The sequence below is a fragment of the Myodes glareolus genome, chromosome 27, assembly GCF_982192425.1.
Source record: "Myodes glareolus chromosome 27, mMyoGla1.1, whole genome shotgun sequence".
Taxonomy (NCBI): domain Eukaryota; kingdom Metazoa; phylum Chordata; class Mammalia; order Rodentia; family Cricetidae; genus Myodes; species Myodes glareolus.
Window position 1 is genome coordinate 28,012,605 of NC_142052.1, and position 17,825 is coordinate 28,030,429.

A 17,825-nucleotide genomic window follows, 5' to 3' on the forward strand; every position below is an offset into this window, starting at 1 on the left:
GCAGGGGAGAAAGGCGGAAAGGACGGAGGGAGGAGAGAGGGAGCGCTCCATCAGAGTGCATCTGTCTGTGTGCTGCCTGGGGCAGGGTTGAGGAGTTAGGAGTCACAATTGGAACCAAGCTACAGAATGAAAGAGTAAGGCCCTTCTAGAGCAGCAGGCAATCGGGCAGCAGGGTTGCAGTCCCTCAGGATCTCAGGCAAAGCTGTGGCATTGTCTGCACACACCAAAGAAAACCCAACGCCAGAAAGAAGCCAGGTTCTTAGGCAAGCTGGGGTTAGCCAAGAAGCTGATCCAGCCCTGGCTCAGGCTATCAAGTTTGCAGTGTGCAGGGTCAGTGCTCCCTCTGCTGTGGTTGCTCCCCAGCCTGGCTGGGCTCTCACTGTCTGTGAAGTATGTTAGCACTGTGATCTGGCATATTGAATGTTTAAGACTTTTCCTTTGAGAATTAAAAGTACTTTAACCCATACTTTCTTTAAAAAAAAATAAATTATGTGTCTTGTGTGTCCTAGCCTGTAACTGTCATGAAAATGGCTCCCTTTCTGGCGTGTGCCATCTGGAGACTGGGCTGTGTGATTGCAAACCTCAAGTGACAGGCCAGCAGTGTGACCAGTGCCTGGTAAGACATCTACCAATCACAGCAGACTATTCAGTTGCTTGCCAGTGTTGCGTGATTGATGCTTAACCTAGGTCCATGGGAACCTGAATTGATGTGGGACAAGCGCACTCTTGACTGGTCTATGCTATACCTTCCCATCTAAAGAACATGCATGCAGTGTGCTCAGGAACCAACATGTGCTGAGAACATGATGAGTCTGTGGAACATCTTGTGTGTGTGATTTGGAGACCATTCCAGTGTGTGCATATGCCACTAACTCGTGATCCTTCTTCTCTTGTGACATAGCCTGGCTATTATGGGCTGGACACGGGGCGTGGCTGTGTGCCCTGTAACTGCAGTGTGGAGGGCTCCACGTCAGACAGCTGCACAGAGGATGGCCAGTGTCCCTGTGTACCAGGCGTAGGTGGGAAAACATGTGACAGTTGTTCCCGCGGCTTCTATGGGTACCATGATGGTGGCTGTACACGTAAGCTCTCGAGTTCCTTATGTTCCTTGTAAAACCTTCTTTGTGACCTTCCTTGATGTCAGAATAACTTCCGTGACATTACTTTTCTCTTGTCTTTACAGCGGGGCCCCCCTTACCCTTTTTCTGTTTCTAGATAGGCATTTGGTCCTGGGTCCCCACCTGCTTGTGTGAGCCTAGTCTTAGTTTTTGAGACCTTGATTGCAGTCAGCATCCAGAAATTTTTTCCAAGGACTGAGGGTCACATCTAACACAACAGGTGGCAGGTGATAAGGACTTAATGACATTAGAGCAGTAGCTCTCAACTTTCCTAGTGCCGCGACCATTTAATACAGTTCCTTATGTTGTGGTGGCCCCAACCATAAAATTATTTCATTGCTACTTCATAACTGGAGATTTGTTACTGTAATGAATTGCAATGTAAATATCTGATGTGTGACCCCTGTAAAAGGGTCATTTGAACCCAAAGGGGTCACGACCCCCACAGGCTGAGAACCACTGTCTTCGAGCCATCTGTTCTTCCGGCCGTCAAGGCGTGTTTGTCCCACTTCTTTCATGCTGATGATCTCTCAGACGTGGGGGGCACCTACCTCCGGGAGCTACGAAGAGGTCTCAGGAATGATTGCCTCTCCTTTAACAGTGGTTCAGAGAGTTGATACAAAAGAGAGGTCCCTTGTGCTGTCACCCGTGAATCCCATGAAACATCTAACTCTGTGATGCTTCTTTTGTTTTAGCCTGCAACTGCGCACATACTCAGAATAACTGTGACCCCGATTCTGGAGAGTGCCTCTGCCCTTCTCATACCCAGGGTCTGAAGTGTGAGGAGTGTGAAGAGGGGTACTGGAACCTGGACCCAGAGCAGGGGTGCCAGGTGGGTTCTGTCATCACGCTGGGATAAGAGTGCCTTCCTTGGAGCAAGCTTTCTTGTATCCAGTCACTTGATTTTAAGCAGTTAAATATCTCCATAGTTCATATTTAAAATTAGTACAGTTTGACACACTGGTGGTGCTCCTGTAGTCCCAGCTACTTGGGAAGCTGAGGCAGGGGGATTGTTTGAGCCTAGTTCTAGGATAGCCTGGGAAGCTAGACTAAGGGGACCCCCACCATGAAATAAATAAACACATGCATAATGGATTCAGGGATAATGCAGAAGAGTAGCAGCTTTCAGGGTGTCGTCAAGAATTTAGCTTTGAAATTGATAGCTAGAACTAACTGTCTATATAGGTAATTTTTATATATCTAACTAGATAAGAGGCAATAACCATAGATAGAATATAGACTAGACTAAAACATATTTAAAGGTAACATCTATATTTATCTGTAATAAATATATAAACAATATCTATATATCTAGCTATATAAAAGGCAATATCAAACTAAAACACATTTAAAAGGCAATATCTTTATCTATCTACATCAGTATCTATATCTATCTACAGGTTTATCTATAGATATTTTTATGTTCTATATAAATATATATGTATCTATATAAATATATATCTATAAATATATAGATATAGGTATAGATATCTGTCCATGTCTATCGATATATAGATATAGAGAGATGGATATTGATATCTATCTATAGATAAATCTATCAATATCTATATATTGATATATATCTATATAGATAGATTGATCTGAAGATAGATATAGATATTGATAGATTAGATAGATAGAGATATTGCCTTTTAAATATGTTTTAGTCAAATCTATATTCTATTTTCCAGTGGAGTTGTAAATGGCTTCATTAGAGGATTAGGTTGAATCTGAGAGCTATAGTTTTCTGTAAATGATTTTTTTTAGGATAGAATTAGGTGTAGTTTGGGGTTTAAAGTAGTGGGGCCATTGTTTGGTCTCTAAAATAATTCTGCTGAGATGATAGCACCATTAGATCCAGTTCTAGTTCACAGTGTTGATGCATTGTCACGTGTCACCAATGTACACGCAAGCCCTGCTGTATTGCCTTTGTCCCATTGGTCCCTGACAGTGGTTCCATGGAGGAGCAGTACGAGATCAGTTAATCTGAATTGCTGCCCCACACAATGTTTTTCTGGTGTCTCAGTTTGTGTGCTTTCTGAGGACATAGGTTCTGCTCTTGTATTAATTTCATTATTCCCCCACCTCTCTCTCTCTCCCTCTCCTTCTCTCTCTCCCTCTCCCTCTCCCACTCCCCCCCCCCCCGTCTCTCTCCTTTTCTCACAGGCTTGCAACTGCAGCGTTGCTGGCTCCACAGGTCCCCAGTGTGATGTTCTCTCTGGCCAGTGCCGTTGCAAAGAAGGGTTTGGTGGGCAGAACTGCGACCAGTGTTCCTTGGGTTACAGAAGGTTTCCAGACTGTGTTCCCTGCGACTGCGACCTGAGGGGGACACTGGCAGACACCTGTGACCTGGAACAGGGTCTCTGCAGCTGCAGAGAGGACAGTGGTGCCTGCTCCTGCAAGGTACTTGTGGTCCACTGAGCCTCTATTTCCTTCCTCTAGCCTCCTCATTCCCACTCCTGGGTTTCTGACTATTTACCTTAGATTCTTAGCATAGTTTCAAATATTTTTTCAGACAGATTTCTACTTTGATATCTGACATTAGAGTCTCCCTCCATGTTCTCTCCTGAAATGATGAAAGATTTTTTTAGAATAGAATTTTTTTTTTTTACCACTTCCACATGTCTGGCGACCTAACTTCTCTGAATACAGCTTGCTAGCATACATCCATAGACCGAGTAGCCATCCATTCTTGAAGAAATAAAGTAATTAACAGGGCTTTGGGGAAGATTTGGGATTAGCTATGCTCTTGGACAGGTAATTATTATATACATGTGCTAAAATAAACAGAAAATGTGTACCTTGCCCCCAAGGTAAGAGTTTAATGTCACTTTGATTTGCACATGTGTCCCGTGGCTTTCCCAATATGCTTTGCAGCCAGATCATTGCCACCTTCTCTGGCCGTCTCTGCAAGGAGGATGAGGTACCAGGCTGATGGTGCTGGGTTGGTGTGCTGAAGTGATGAAGGAAAGAGTCACTAGGGCACACTTTCTAAGAATCTTCCCATGTCTGCTAGCAATCGTCCTTGCTCCAGTCAGAATGACAAGGACCTGGACTGTCTTCATGTAGCCCAACGCTCTACCTGGGGGTCCTCAGGGTCAGCTGGGGACCACTGAAGATTCACATTAGGAAATACGTTATTTCCAGCTCCTTGCACCGCGGTTTTGATCCTCAGGAATACTTGGGGAGCTCTGGTTTCTGAGAGAACTAATGGTCACAAACTTGAGTTAGGGATGTGGCTACAGAAGCTTGAACTGAACAATGCTTGTAAGTCAGTGTTATTTTTATTTGTTTATATCTGTGTATATATAAAATCACATCTCTTCTTTTTCAGACTTTAATTTCTTTTTTTCTTTTTCCTTTCACCTTTAGGAGAATGTCCTGGGACTCCAGTGCAGTGAGTGCCGAGCTGGCACCTTTGCCTTGCAAACTGACAACCCCCTCGGCTGCAGCCCATGCTTCTGCTTTGGTCTGTCCCAGCTCTGTTCAGAGTTGGAGGGGTATGTGAGGGCTCCGGTAAGTCCCATACACACAGTTGAAAGGGTCTTAGCCTTCCTTCACCTTTGAGAGTCAGGTGGACATTGGGAGGGAGCAAAGACAATAGAAATTGTAGAATAGTGATTTGTTTGGCATACAGTCAGAGTGCTCTGAGAACTTCTGCCATCCAGTGGCGTAAACAGCTGAAGGGTTTCTATGCCAACCTTCAGCTGGTCCATTAAAAAAAGCTTTTCCTGGAAAGAAGAAACAGCTGCAGCATCGCCAAGGAGTACCTGCTGTCATTGACACTTGCTCCAGGGGAGCAATAGCTTGAACCTAATCACAGTGCTTTAATTCTTCCTGATCCAGACATACAATCTAAAGGAAAACGCTTTGCTCTCTAGCCTTAAAGTGAAGCTATTTCATCTGTGGACTACTCGGGGATCTAACAGATCAGATCTGGGCACTTAAAGTGTGAGTGTGTGTTTGTGTGTGTTCATGTGTGCACGTGTGTATATGTGTGTTGTGTGTGTGCGTGTGTGCACGAGTGAATGTGTATGCATGCATGCAAGTGTGTGTATCATGTGTTCGTGCATGCATATATGTGCGTATGTGAATGAGTGTGTGCATGTGGGTGCACGTGTGTGTGTGTATGTGTGTGTGTGTGTGCGTGTGCATGCATGTGCATGCGTGTGTAGAAACCAGCAGGAGGATGTTAAATATCCCTGCTCTATTACTTTCCACTATAGTCCTTCGAGCCTGGGTCTTGCACTACACTTGGAGTTGGCTAGCGGCCTGTGAACTGCAGCTATCCTTTCTGTGTACCCTATAGTACTGGGGTTATGGGCACACATGCAGCCTCACCGAGTGTTTTAAATGAGTGCTGGTACATCATGGGTCCTCATCCGTACACCGCCAGTACTGTTACCCACTGTGTCATGGGTACTTAACCTGAAGCACGTCTTTCTCTTTTCCATGCCTAGATAATGCTTGCCTCTGATCAGCTACTCCTGCATGTGGTTTCCCAGAGTAACCTCAAGGGCACAGTTGAAGGCGTGCATTTCCAGGACCCTGACACCTTGCTGGATGCTGAGGCTGTCCGCCAGCATGTCCATGGGGAGCCTTTTTACTGGCGGCTTCCAAAACAGTTTGAGGGAGATCAGGTGAGCGCATGCCAGCCCCACCCATTCCCTTCACAGAGAGAAGATCAGAGTGTGCTGCTTCTGCCCATCATTAAAGGTCATGGCTACTTAATGGCTCTTCTGAGTGGGGGTGGAGACATTCAGCGCTTATAGAAAAACCCCTGCAGAGGTGTGGATCTCCAGATGTTTAGATTTGTAAATCTTTTACAGTTTCTTTAATTTACATTATTTTTTTTCTCCCTTCTAAAGCAATCATTCAAGAAGCCTATACTGTAGTTACTAGTAGCTGCTGAATGTACTCCTCAGTGCCAGGCCTGCCCTGGGGAGAGCAGCGGTTGGTTGGTGAGCACCGACCTATGAAAGGGCGATTGCAGGCTTTGAGCGATGTTCCTTCTAATTCAATCTGATCTCTGTGTCATGCTGAGTTTTCTGGGATAGGGTTCAATTTTCCATCCTCCTGCCTCAGCGTCTTGAATGCTAGGGTAAACTGATCCTCTCCACCCTGCAGGCTCACTTGGATCTTTAAATTTTATAAATCTACTCCAGCGATCCTATGGATTTGGATGATTTTAATTCAACAGAGCCTGAAAGTAATTAAGATCCTTGCTGTGTGCACTGGTGGTGTCTGGCAACCCTACTTTGTTGGAATCACTGGGACGCTTAGCCTAGGTCTATCTCATAGACTGTTAATGTGCAGATGAGAAAGCTGATTCCAGAATGCGTGTTCGTTACTGGATACATCATAACACGTAATGCCTTTTGTGTGATGGCAAGCTTTCCACAAAATGTCTCTAAACCAAGGCTGCATCATCAGAATAACACGAGTTTGTCATTTGTTAGCTCTTGGCTTATGGAGGGAAACTTCGGTACAGTGTGGCTTTCTACTCTACCCATGGCTCCGGCACATCCAATTACGAACCTCAAGTTCTCATCAAAGGAGGTCGGGCCAGGAAGCACGTCATTTATATGGATGCCCCAGCGCCAGAGAATGGAGTGAGACAGGCTTACGACGTGGGAATGAAAGAGGTGATGTGTGATTGTTCCACCTACGTGCATTCATTCGGGATGTGAACTTGGCTGTCAAGAACAAAAGTCTAGAGTGTATTAAAAGACAAAGCAAGAAGGCCCTGGTCTAAGCTCCAGTGAGCTTATCAAGAGTTCTAAGCATGATTCACATTTCGTGGCCTCACAAAAGCACAGCTTTGCTGTCCACGGCTTTAGATATACAAGTTCAGCTGAAGTCCAGATATATTAAATGGAAAATTTCAGAAAGTCTTCTTTAGCTCTAAACTGTATGCTGTTCCTAGTGAGATGATGAAATCGTGTGTCCTGCCTAAGACGTGTCTCATCTCTTTAGCTAGCACATCCTCCTTGTATGCCACCTGCCCATTAAGTCACACACAGCAGATCTTTGTCAGTTCATTAACCTGAGCAGGGCTCGTGTCTGACGTCACTTATGAAAGAGCCATATTCTCTTTTTAAGGCTGTAGGTCTGTGACGATTTGAGCTCTCAATTTAATTGAATATGTTTCTCATCCACAGGAGTTTTGGAAATATTTTAACTCTGTGTCTGAAGAGCATGTTACGCACTCCGATTTCATGTCTGTCCTTAGCAATATTGAGTATGTCCTTATCAAGGCTTCGTATGGTCAAGGGTTACAGCAGAGCAGGTAATGGAAGCCCCTAGACCAGTGGTTCTCAGCCTTCCCAACACCGAGACCCTTTAATACAGTTCCTCATGCTGTGGTTCCTGACCAGTGGTTCTCAGCCTTCCCAACACCGAGACCCTTTAATACAGTTCCTCATGCTGTGGTTCCTGACCAGTGGTTCTCAGCCTTCCCAACACCGAGACCCTTTAATACAGTTCCCCATGCTGTAGTGACCTTCAACCATAGCATTATTTTTGCTGCTACTTCATAACTGTCATTTTGCTACTATCATGAATCGTAATGTAAATATCTGTATTTTCTAACAGTGTTGGGTGACCCATGTGACAGGATCATTTAACTGTCTCAAAGGGGTCATAAGCCACAGGTTAAGAACTCCCGTTTCTAGAGCTTTGAATATTTTCATTATCTGGTGCAGAACTGGAAGATTTGTCCCCTCGTCCTACGGACACCTTTATTAATATCTATTAATATAATATTTATTAATTAATAATTATAAATTAATATTTATTAATCTCTATTCTTTAGCCAAACCTGGGTAAACATTAATAGCGAGTAAGTTGGCCTTTTGTTGCTGTAACACAACACCCGAGACAAATGGCTTAGAGGTAGGAAAAGAACATTTAGGTCCTCTACCGGTTGGTTTCTGATGCTGTGACAATCACCCTGACCCAAAGAAACTTATAGAAGATAATTTATTTCGGATTATGGTTCCGGAGGACTAGATGCCCATGATGACAAGGGAGGCGTGGCAGCAAAGCAGGGGTAGAGAGCTGAGAATCACATCCAGCTACACAGAAGATGCCAAGTGAGTTAGCTGGAGCTGGGATGAGGCTCTAACCCCTCCTAGTCACCCCCAGTGGTATGCTCCTCCATCCAGCAGGGCCACCCACGCTCTGAAAGACTCCATGCCCTCCCCAGACAGTGCTGCCAACAGGAAACCAGGTGTTCAGTTAAGTAAGCCTGTTGGGGGCACTTTTCACCTAAACCCCAACAAATTCACCGATCAAGAGGTTTGAGTCTGTGCTTGGCTGTCTCCATCAGACTCAGCTGCCTACCTCACAGCAGAGAGAAAGTGGAGAGCAAGGGAGCCGAGGCTGGGACCAAAATATCCCCTCAAGGGCATGCCTTCAGATTGGGACCATGTTATGAACATGTGAGCTTTGGGGACCATTCTGCCCAGTATAATTATGGAATTATGGGACCTACAGATTACCCACCTAACATGGAAACAGGGCTTAACAGAAGTCCAACATGGTGGAATCTTAGGTGAAATAAAACATTTTTTATAATAAATAAAAAAAAGGGGGGCTGGAGAGATGGCTCAGTGGTTAAGAGCATTGCCTGCTCTTCCAAAGGTGCTGAGTTCAATTCTCAGCAACCACATGGTGGCTCACAACCATCTGTAAGGAGGTCTGGTGCCCTCTTCTGGCCTGCAGACATACACACAGACAGAATATTGTATACATAATAAATAAATTAAAAAAACATTTTTAATAAAGGCTACTTAGACCCCTGAGAGCTGTGCTGTCTTTTCTTCCCTTCCCTCCCCTTCTCTCCCCTCCCCTCCCCTTCCCTTCCCCTTCCCTCCCCTCCCCTTCCCTTCCCTTCTCTTTCTTTCCTTTCTCTCCCCTTTCCCTTTTTCTTCCTTCCTTCCTTCCTTCCTTCCTTCCTTCCTTCCTTCCTTCCTTCCTACCTTCCTTCCTTCCTTCCTTTCCCTTCCCCGCTCTCTCTCCCTCTCTCTCTTTCTCTTTCTTTCTTGTCTAAGGGCACTGCCGCCTACTCATCTAATAACCCATGAGGAAATATATTCAGTGCTGGGCAGAGCAATATTTTCAAGTGTTGAAGGCAGTCAGGCTCTGACATGCTGGCTGTGGCCTTTTTCTGCAACCGCACACTCCTGCATGCTAAGGTGCTTTGTGATTGTGAGCAGAACGCCCCCACATGATGGGCCTCAGATGCAAATGGTAAACCATGTATGTGCAGTGTTTCTGGAAGCGTCTCACATGTTAATGCTTTCCCCCACCTCTTTTCCCAATGGTGGCCCAGAATTGCCAATATTTCCATGGAGGTTGGCAGGAAGGCTGGAGAGCTGCCCCCTGGGGGAGAGATCGCGTCCCTGTTAGAGCACTGTGTCTGTCCTCCTGGCACCGCGGGGTTCTCCTGTCAGGTAAGGAGCCTCCAGTTCACGTCTATTTCCTGGCTTCTGGCTGAAGTGTGTTCATCTACAGCAATCCTGCATGGAGAATGGGACACGTGAACATCTACGGTGTCACTTATTATTGTTTTTAGAACTTTAAAAAATGTAAGTTTTCATTTAAATACACATAAATTCCTATGTATTGTCTCCACCCACTTTTAAGTGTGGAAGTCAGCAGTGACAAGGGCGTTCACATGGTCCTGTAGACAGTCATCCTTCAGGGCCTTCTTCCTCTTCCCAGACGGAAACTGTGTCTGTGCAGCCACCACCTGCCCCTCACTCCAGCCTCTCATCCACTGTTTCATTCTGTCTGCCTCTGACTGCTCCAAGTTCCCCACATAAGTGGAATCCTGCAGTGTATCTGCGTTTGTGACTTTCGTTTTTGCTTAGCACGTGTTTCACACATGCTGAGATTTCTCCCCCTTTAAGGCTGAATACTACACCGTCACTGGGACACATTCACTTTGCCCATCTGTCCATTCCTCTGTGGGGATGTGGGTTGCTTTTGTAAATAGCTCTGTGGGGAAGGGAGTGTGAATGGCTCTTCCTCATGTCGTTCTCCTTGAAGTAGCCTTGTTAGGCATGGCTAGTGTCATTTTTAATTTTGAGGACTCTGCACACTGCCTTTCCTTCGTACCAGCTGTGCACAAGCACCCCCACTTTCTTTAATCCTCAATGCTTGTTCTGCTCACTGTTTCTATTGAAGGCATGGGTTTTGTGATGAGCAGGACACTCTTTTTGTTGGTGGGAGCATTTTGAGACAGTATCTCACTCTGTATCCTAGGCTAGCTTGAAACTTACTCTGTGGCCTAGGCTGAATTGAAATTCACAGGAGTCCTTCTGCCTCAGTTTACCCCCAGCTGGATTGTATGTCTAAGTCACCGTGCTCAGCTCTGACTGTGGATTTCATCTACATTTCTTTCTAATAGTGGTGTTGCACTTCTCATGAGCTCCTCAGCCATCTCTCTTTGCTGAAGAGTATTTACCTTTGCCCAGCTTTTAACCAGTGTCCGCTTTCTTGTCCTTTTTGCCTCCCTGTAGGACTGTGCTCCTGGGTACCACAGAGGGAAACTCCCAGAAAGCAGTGGCTGGGGACCCCGCCCTCTGCTGGCTCCTTGTGTGCCCTGCAGTTGCAACAACCACAGTGATGTCTGTGACCCCGAAACTGGACAGTGTCTGGTATGTTTGCTTGTGTGGGAACTGGCCTCAGTTCACACTGAGTGATCAGCGTGACCTGAAAGACAGCCAGGAACCAGGCAGATCCTCCAGCTGGTCCTTAGGACATTGCTGCCACCATCTCAGTCACGAAGACATTGAGACCTCCTCTTCCTATCTCTGGGAAACTGGCAGGGTTTGTTTCTGTATCTCCCTCAGCAATGGGTGCCTCCCCCACTCTAGTCCTCAGTAGCTGGTTTCTCCCCTACTCTCTGGGGTGGCTCGTTCTGTAGACGGCAGGCCCCAGGAAGCTAGGATCCATGGTCTGCTAAGGGAGGCGCTTCATGCTCGTCTAGGCCAACACCTAGAGCTGTTTCCATCGTAGCTCGTCATCTAGCACTCGGTTCTTGTCTGTGTTTTGCCATGTTGGTGAAACGAGTATTTATTACAGCTTATTTTTGAAGAGATTGCAGATAGTTCTTCTGGAGGGAGACCCATTTGGGAGGTTGAGCGAATCCTAATCAAACCTATCTTTATCAGATGAAACAGGAATAAGACTTTTAAATGAAAGGGTGTTTTCTAGTTGCAAAGAGTCAGTAAAAATAGGCTTTTAAGGGAAATAATGTTACATGAGTAATTAGGAAGTGCAATCAAACAACTTCCAGAACATGTAACAAATCACAGAGACAACTGGCTACCTGGGCAAACACCCAAAGTCACGTTTGCAGCTTTGAAGCAACCAACTTTGGCTAAGGCCTGACGTAACTGACATACCATTTTCAAAGGCAAGAAACTTTTCAAAACTATCTTACCCTGTCTTGGCAGGATATGACAGTCCTGTTTTATCCATTTATGGATATTCTGTAACTCTGTCAGTAGTTGAGGTATGGGCATCTCTTTACCCAAAGGCCAGTTCTGGCAAGAAGAAAGGTTCCAGGTGGAGTGTCTTTGGTGCTCAACATTCTCTCGGGAATAGATCGGTGTTGCCAGGAGCCATTGTGTCTCACTACCGCAGAACTCTGAATTAGATTAAAGGCCATTTTCTACAGCTCTTTGAAGAGGTTAAAGATTATCTATCTATACTGACTATAATCTCTATGTATCTAAAGAACCTGATTAGTCTAATTATAAATAGCAAAATTAGATGATTATTGATCTATATAATTCTCAATACCTATCTAACTTAAAGACTGAGACAATAAGCAACTGTGCAATAAATGAGGACAATATGATGGGATTGAAGATTATATAAATGTAGTTACTTTCCTCTCATGACTTGGCCAAGTTATTTGTTATACAAGACTTAAGCTAGTTAGAATAGGATATTTGTATTTATTGTATATAATTTCATAGGTTTGTACGTATTGTATATAATTTCGTAGTAGGCTTAGAACTCTCTTACTTAAACTAAAGGGGGAGATGCTGCGGGAGCTCCTTCCACTCCTTCAGCCAATAGCCTCTGAAATACCAGCCCATTGGGGCGTGGTCTCTCTTTCTTTAAAAAAGCAGCGACTGTCCTCCACTCTCTCTCTGGCTTCTGGCTCCGCTTCCGGCTCCTAGACTCCTTTCCTGTTCACGCAGAGGGGCTGTTGTCTGGGATGGTAATCTGTAAGTTTTTTCCCCTTTGAATAAATAACCATTCTATTAATCATTAAAAAAATAGGCTTTTAAAAACATATTTGGTAGTGATTTCTGGCTATGTCATTTGTTGCTACCAAGGGAAAAGGTAGAGCCAGGATAACGGGCTGGGTGGGGTCTCTGCTTTGCTGTTGTTCCTCTTTGGCTGCATTGTACACACAGCTCTGTGCTCTGTGGCCAAGCAAATAATGAGGGACCGAACAGCAGAGATTTTAAATAGACCTGTGACGAGAATTGCTTGCACTTTGAGCTTAGAAATGCAAATACATGATCTTATAATTTGAAGGTCACTGGTTCAAAAAATCTTAACTGATGTTCAATTGGTTGTTACAAGAACCTACTGGTGGCATTCTTTTTGGTTTGCTTCCCAAGCCACCTGCCTGTTCACTTCTGTCACCGCAGTTCCCTGCCTGTGAATGTCGGATCCTGGATTCGTTATTTTTCTGTTTTCTCTCCCTGTGTGTGAATATTTAATCCTGGATTAGTGGCTTTCATGCTGCCGCGATGAAACAGAAGGAGGGGTTTATTTTGATTTTCAGTTCCAGAGGGGGAGTCCATATGCTTGCCATATGGAAGTCATGGCGGCAGGTGGCCAGAGCAGGAAGCTGAGGGATCACATATCAACTGTACACAGGAAGCAGAGAGTGAATTAGAAATGAGGCGGGGCTTTAAACTCTCAAAGGCCACCCCCAGGGACTTGCTTCCTCCATCAAGGCTCCATGTTCAATAACTTCCCATAAACAGCACCAACAACGGGGGCAAGTGCCCAAATGCATGAGTCATTTCTCGTACCAACCACACGAAGCCCTAAAGACCCATGGGTACACCACTGGTCTCCATCTACCTTAGCTCTAAGGATCTCAGTCCTGACTGCATTGGTGTCCTGGGTCTGTTTTCCTCCAGGAGAATATATTAGCAGTTTCTAGGCTTATATAGTCTTATGGTGAATAAAGGCCACAGAACTGGAAAAGCCCCTAGAATTCTAGAAAATATAAAGAAACATACCCCATCTTCCTTAAGCTTTAAAGAATACTTGCTGATGTGAAACACAGTTTGTTAAAAAGCTGTGCCCTGGTGAGAGTCATAGCTGACTGTTTCCCAATGCTTCTCTCTTCCACTGAAATGCTGACGTTCAGAACTGCCGCGACCACACGGCTGGTGGCCACTGCGAGATGTGCGCTCCTGGCTTCTATGGGAAGGTGATTGGGTTGCCTGGAGACTGCACCCCGTGTACCTGTCCTCACCGCCCCCCTTTCAGGTAAGTCCATGCTGGGCAGCCTGACACAGCAGCTTCCTGCCTTCCTAAGCTGGTTTTCATGGTCTCCAATAAGAAGTCTGGTGTAATTCTGATAGATCTACCCTTTTTATGTTACTTGACCTTTTTTCTTTGCAGCTCTTAATATTCTTTCTTTATTCTGTATGATTAATGTCTTGATTATTATGTGGCAAGAGGACTTTTTTTGGACCCAGTCTGTTTGGTGTTCTGTAAGCTTCTTATATCTTCATAGACATATCTTTCTCTAGGAGGGGAAAGTTTTCTATGATTTTGTTAAATATATTTTCTGTGCTTCTGAGTTGAACTTCTCCTTCTATACCTATTATTCTTAGATTTGGCCTTTTCATGGTGTCCCATATTTGCTGGATATAGGGTTAAACTTTTGTTAGATTTAATGTTTTCTTTAATTGATGAGTCTATTTCCTCTATTGTATCTTCAGTGCTTGAGACTCTCTCTTCCATCTCTTGTATTCTGCTGTTCATGTTTGCTTTTGTGGTTTCTGATCGTTTTCGCATGATTTCTGATTCTATAATTTCCTTGGCTTGTATTTTCTTTATTGTCTCTATTTTAGTTTTCAAGTCCTGAATAGTTTCTTTCATATGTTTGATTTCTTTTTCTTGGTTTTCTTTAAGTGATTTGCTGATATCTTCCAATTTTTTTTGTTTGTCTTTTCTCCCATTTCTTTAAGGGAATTTCTCATTTCCTCTTTTAGAGTTTCAAACATTTTCTTGAAGTTATTTTTTAGGTCATTTCCTTCTGCCTCATCCATATTTGGTTGTTCAGGGCTTGCGGTTGTAGGGTCTTTAGGTTTTACTGGTGTTGTGTGATCTTACCTTTTCCTACTCATCTTTTCCTCTAATAGGTGTGGTTGGGGCTGTCTGAGATTCTGTTGAATAATCTTCTAGGTGCCAAAGAATACAAAGCTCAGATGGTTGTTCCTCGTGGTACAGCCAGTTCCACAGTTCTATTTATCCTGTTGGTTACTCCTGTTCCTGGAGACAGCTCAGTGCTTCTGTGCTTTGGTCTGCTCCCTTGGAGTTTGCTGTCTCAGGCCTACTTTGGTCTAGGTTACTGGCTTTGACCTGTTTCTGTAAATGCTGGTCTGGATCCCCTCCTGCAAGAAGTCCCTGAGTTGGAGTTGGACCTGAAAAGGTTTCTGGCTCGGGTCTACTGCCTCAGAGTTCCCAGGCTCGGGTGTGCCCAGAACCGCAGAGGACCGGGCTCAGACTCACTCCTTCAGAGGTCCCAGACTTAGTTCAGACCCGCAGAGGTTCCAGGTTCCTGCCTATTCCCTTTGATGTCCAAGACCAGTTCCCAGACCCACAGAGGTCCTGGCTCAGGCCTACTCCCTCAGAGGTCCTAGACTCGCACCTAGCCCCACAGAGATCTCTCGTTTCTGCCTATCCCTCGGAGGACCCAGATTCATGCCCAGACTGGCTGAGGTCCTGGTTTAGGCCTAGTTCCTGGGAGGTCCTAGACTCATGCCCAGACCCACAGGGGTCCTGGCTTAGGCCTACTCTCTTGAAGGTCCCAGATTTACGTCTGGATCCTCAGCAGTCTCTGGCTCTGGCTCACTCACTCAGCAGTTGCTCCCCTGTACCTGTTCTGGTAGAGATTGTTGACTCTGGATCTGGTCTCTGGCTCAGTTCTGATCCACCAGTGTCCTGGGACTGGGCTGGCTTCTGAGACTGTATTTGCTCCTGGCTTCTGGTCCCAGTGGAGCTTGCTTTCTCGGGCTTTCTCTGTCTTAGGTCGAAAAAGATAATTTCCATACGTATATTCCACATCTGTGGTCAATGGCTGTGTGCACCCAGAGAAATGTGTCCGTGGCTGTTTCGCCATTCACTATGTGTATTTCCATACTGCTGAATAATGCACTTTTTTCCTCCATCAGAAAAGGATAACCATGCCCCCAATCCCTTAGACATATCTATAAGGCGTGAGAATATACAAACTTGAGAAGCCACAGCTTGCTTGGTTCATCTTCCCCGTATTTGTTTCCCTGAAGTCTGCCTGATTATTTAAGGAGATAGATGTTGGAGGTGGTTCAGGGATGGTAAGTCACTCCCCTGCAAGGAACCAAACCCAATTTCCCACTTTCCTTTAGTCAGGTTCAGTAGCTTGCAGTTACCGATTTCAGCCTCTAGGTGGCACCAGTACCGTTTTGGAAAAAGATACGAATCAAAAGCTCCATCTGGGCTGTATCAGTTTACTGCTGCTGGTCTACCCAGCGGCTGCCAATCATGCTTCCCTGTTCCGCCAAGTAGGTTTTCTGTGACTTGTCCTCCGCACATCGACGCAGTCCGTGGAACTGTACTAACCAGCAACATTGTCTTCCTGTTTCCCGCACCTTGTCAGCTTAACACTATCTAATAAATATGGCAACCCTTCTCTCCAGATTGATTTGGAAAGTTTTCCTGGGTAGCTGGCTATGCTCTGTGAAACTGATCTACTTGGCACTCACATGCTGCCACCTTGCAGCAAATGCCTCTTCAGACTCTGGATACAGGGACCTCCATGTGTCTATAGCGTTGTCCGCAGGCTTCTGTTCTACAGATTTGAGCTCTAGCCGCTTGTCCAGCCACCTGGTATAATCACTCAATGTTTAGAATGTGATAATGAATAAATACTTTTAAGATAAAGATTTGAAGCTAATCTCTAAAATTTTGTGTCAAACCATTTTTCTTTCAGTTTCAGCCCCACCTGTGTCTTGGAAGGTGACGGTGGTTTCCGGTGCGATGCCTGCGTCCCTGGCTATGAAGGACAATACTGTGAAAGGTGCACTGAGAACGGTCACAAGGACGCCCACTCGTTGTAGCTCACATGGGCTGTAGTCAGGATAGTGATCTGGGAGTCCCTGCACATTTGTTTGTGCAGATGGGAGGCCACATTGATAATCCATAGCAAGGTCTCCTAAGAGGAGGGTGTTATAGTGCCGTATTATCTGTGTTTTGATAAATAAAGCTCGCCACACTAGCCAGTCATACAGGCCAGGCAGCGATAGCACACACCTTTAATCCCAGCAGCCATACTAGTTAGCCATAGAGGCTGGGGGAGAGTGGTGCTTGCCTTTAATCCCAGCACTAGAGAGGAATAGAAGATGGGAGGAGACAGCTCTCAGCTCAGTCTCAGGCTGAGGATTCCTGGAGGCAGGATCACCCATTTCAGTCCGGGGTTGAGCCCCGGGATGGCTGCTTTACTTTTCTGATCTCCCCGTTGAGTCCCAGTTTCTGTCTCTGGGTTTTTATCATTCGTGCTACAGTGTGGGCTCTGCATTTCATTTGAAACGGGATGACGGCCTCTGGGCAGAGCTGGTGCGTGTGTTCCTGTTTGGCACAGACTGCCCTGTCTATACCTACTGTCCCCGTTTCGGTAGGTGCTCTATCGGCTATCATGGCAACCCTCGGGCAGCCGGTGGCAGCTGCCAGAAGTGTGACTGTAGCCCCCAAGGCTCTGTCCACAGTGACTGTGACCGCACATCTGGGCAATGTGTTTGCAAGCCAGGAGCCACGGGACTCCGCTGTGAGGAATGCCGGCCAAGACACATCTTGACGGAGAGCGATTGTGTGTGTAGGTGACTCTCCTGTGTGTATCTTATGCTAGGTTTTCCTTGATGACCTGGCTGTGTCACGCATGGTGTCAGTGGGATACCACAAATCTCACTGTACTTTGCATTTATTGTAATTCCTTGGATCTACTGCATTAAACTTTTAGTTGTGCGCAGATACGCCAACACAACTTGGATTGTGCAGGGTCTTGTGTGATGGCCCAGGCTGACTCCAAACATCACATTCTGCTTCACCTTGCTGTTTATTGACTGGGATTACAGAAACATGTACTACACCCAGCTAATAATTTTTATTTCATAATTTGGCTGTATCAATACTTCCTTTTACTGAAACCAAGAATGCATCAGTGTGGAAGAGGGATTATCATATATATTGCCCAAATTTCGGGTCTTTTTAGTTTTCTCCAGTTCCGAAGGATGTCCCTGTTGAGTGCAGGGAGAGACATTTGTGTGTCTTCTTTGTGGGTGATGGGAGAGGGTTAGAGGGGATGAGGATCAGGGAATTGGGAAAGGTTTTTCCTTTTGTTCTGTGAGTGTTATAAGCAAGCACCACCCCGGGTGTGTTCTCTGCTGCCCTCTGCTG

General features: G+C 45.5%; 1 protein-coding gene across 1 annotated transcript in view; it reads left to right on the forward strand.

Annotated features, from left to right (window-relative positions):
• The window catches only part of Lama1 (laminin subunit alpha 1), a 126,836-nt gene that overhangs the window by 67,410 nt on the left and 41,601 nt on the right, over window positions 1–17,825 (forward strand). Inside the window, exons 20-32 of the mRNA XM_087902329.1 lie at window positions 510–616; window positions 902–1,082; window positions 1,814–1,950; window positions 3,285–3,521; window positions 4,491–4,634; window positions 5,579–5,758; window positions 6,578–6,763; window positions 7,280–7,407; window positions 9,454–9,574; window positions 10,646–10,783; window positions 13,534–13,655; window positions 16,366–16,452; window positions 17,051–17,244. Of these exons, the coding sequence (XP_087758455.1) occupies window positions 510–616; window positions 902–1,082; window positions 1,814–1,950; window positions 3,285–3,521; window positions 4,491–4,634; window positions 5,579–5,758; window positions 6,578–6,763; window positions 7,280–7,407; window positions 9,454–9,574; window positions 10,646–10,783; window positions 13,534–13,655; window positions 16,366–16,452; window positions 17,051–17,244 (1,962 nt within the window). The remainder of the gene's footprint in view (window positions 1–509; window positions 617–901; window positions 1,083–1,813; window positions 1,951–3,284; window positions 3,522–4,490; window positions 4,635–5,578; window positions 5,759–6,577; window positions 6,764–7,279; window positions 7,408–9,453; window positions 9,575–10,645; window positions 10,784–13,533; window positions 13,656–16,365; window positions 16,453–17,050; window positions 17,245–17,825) is intronic.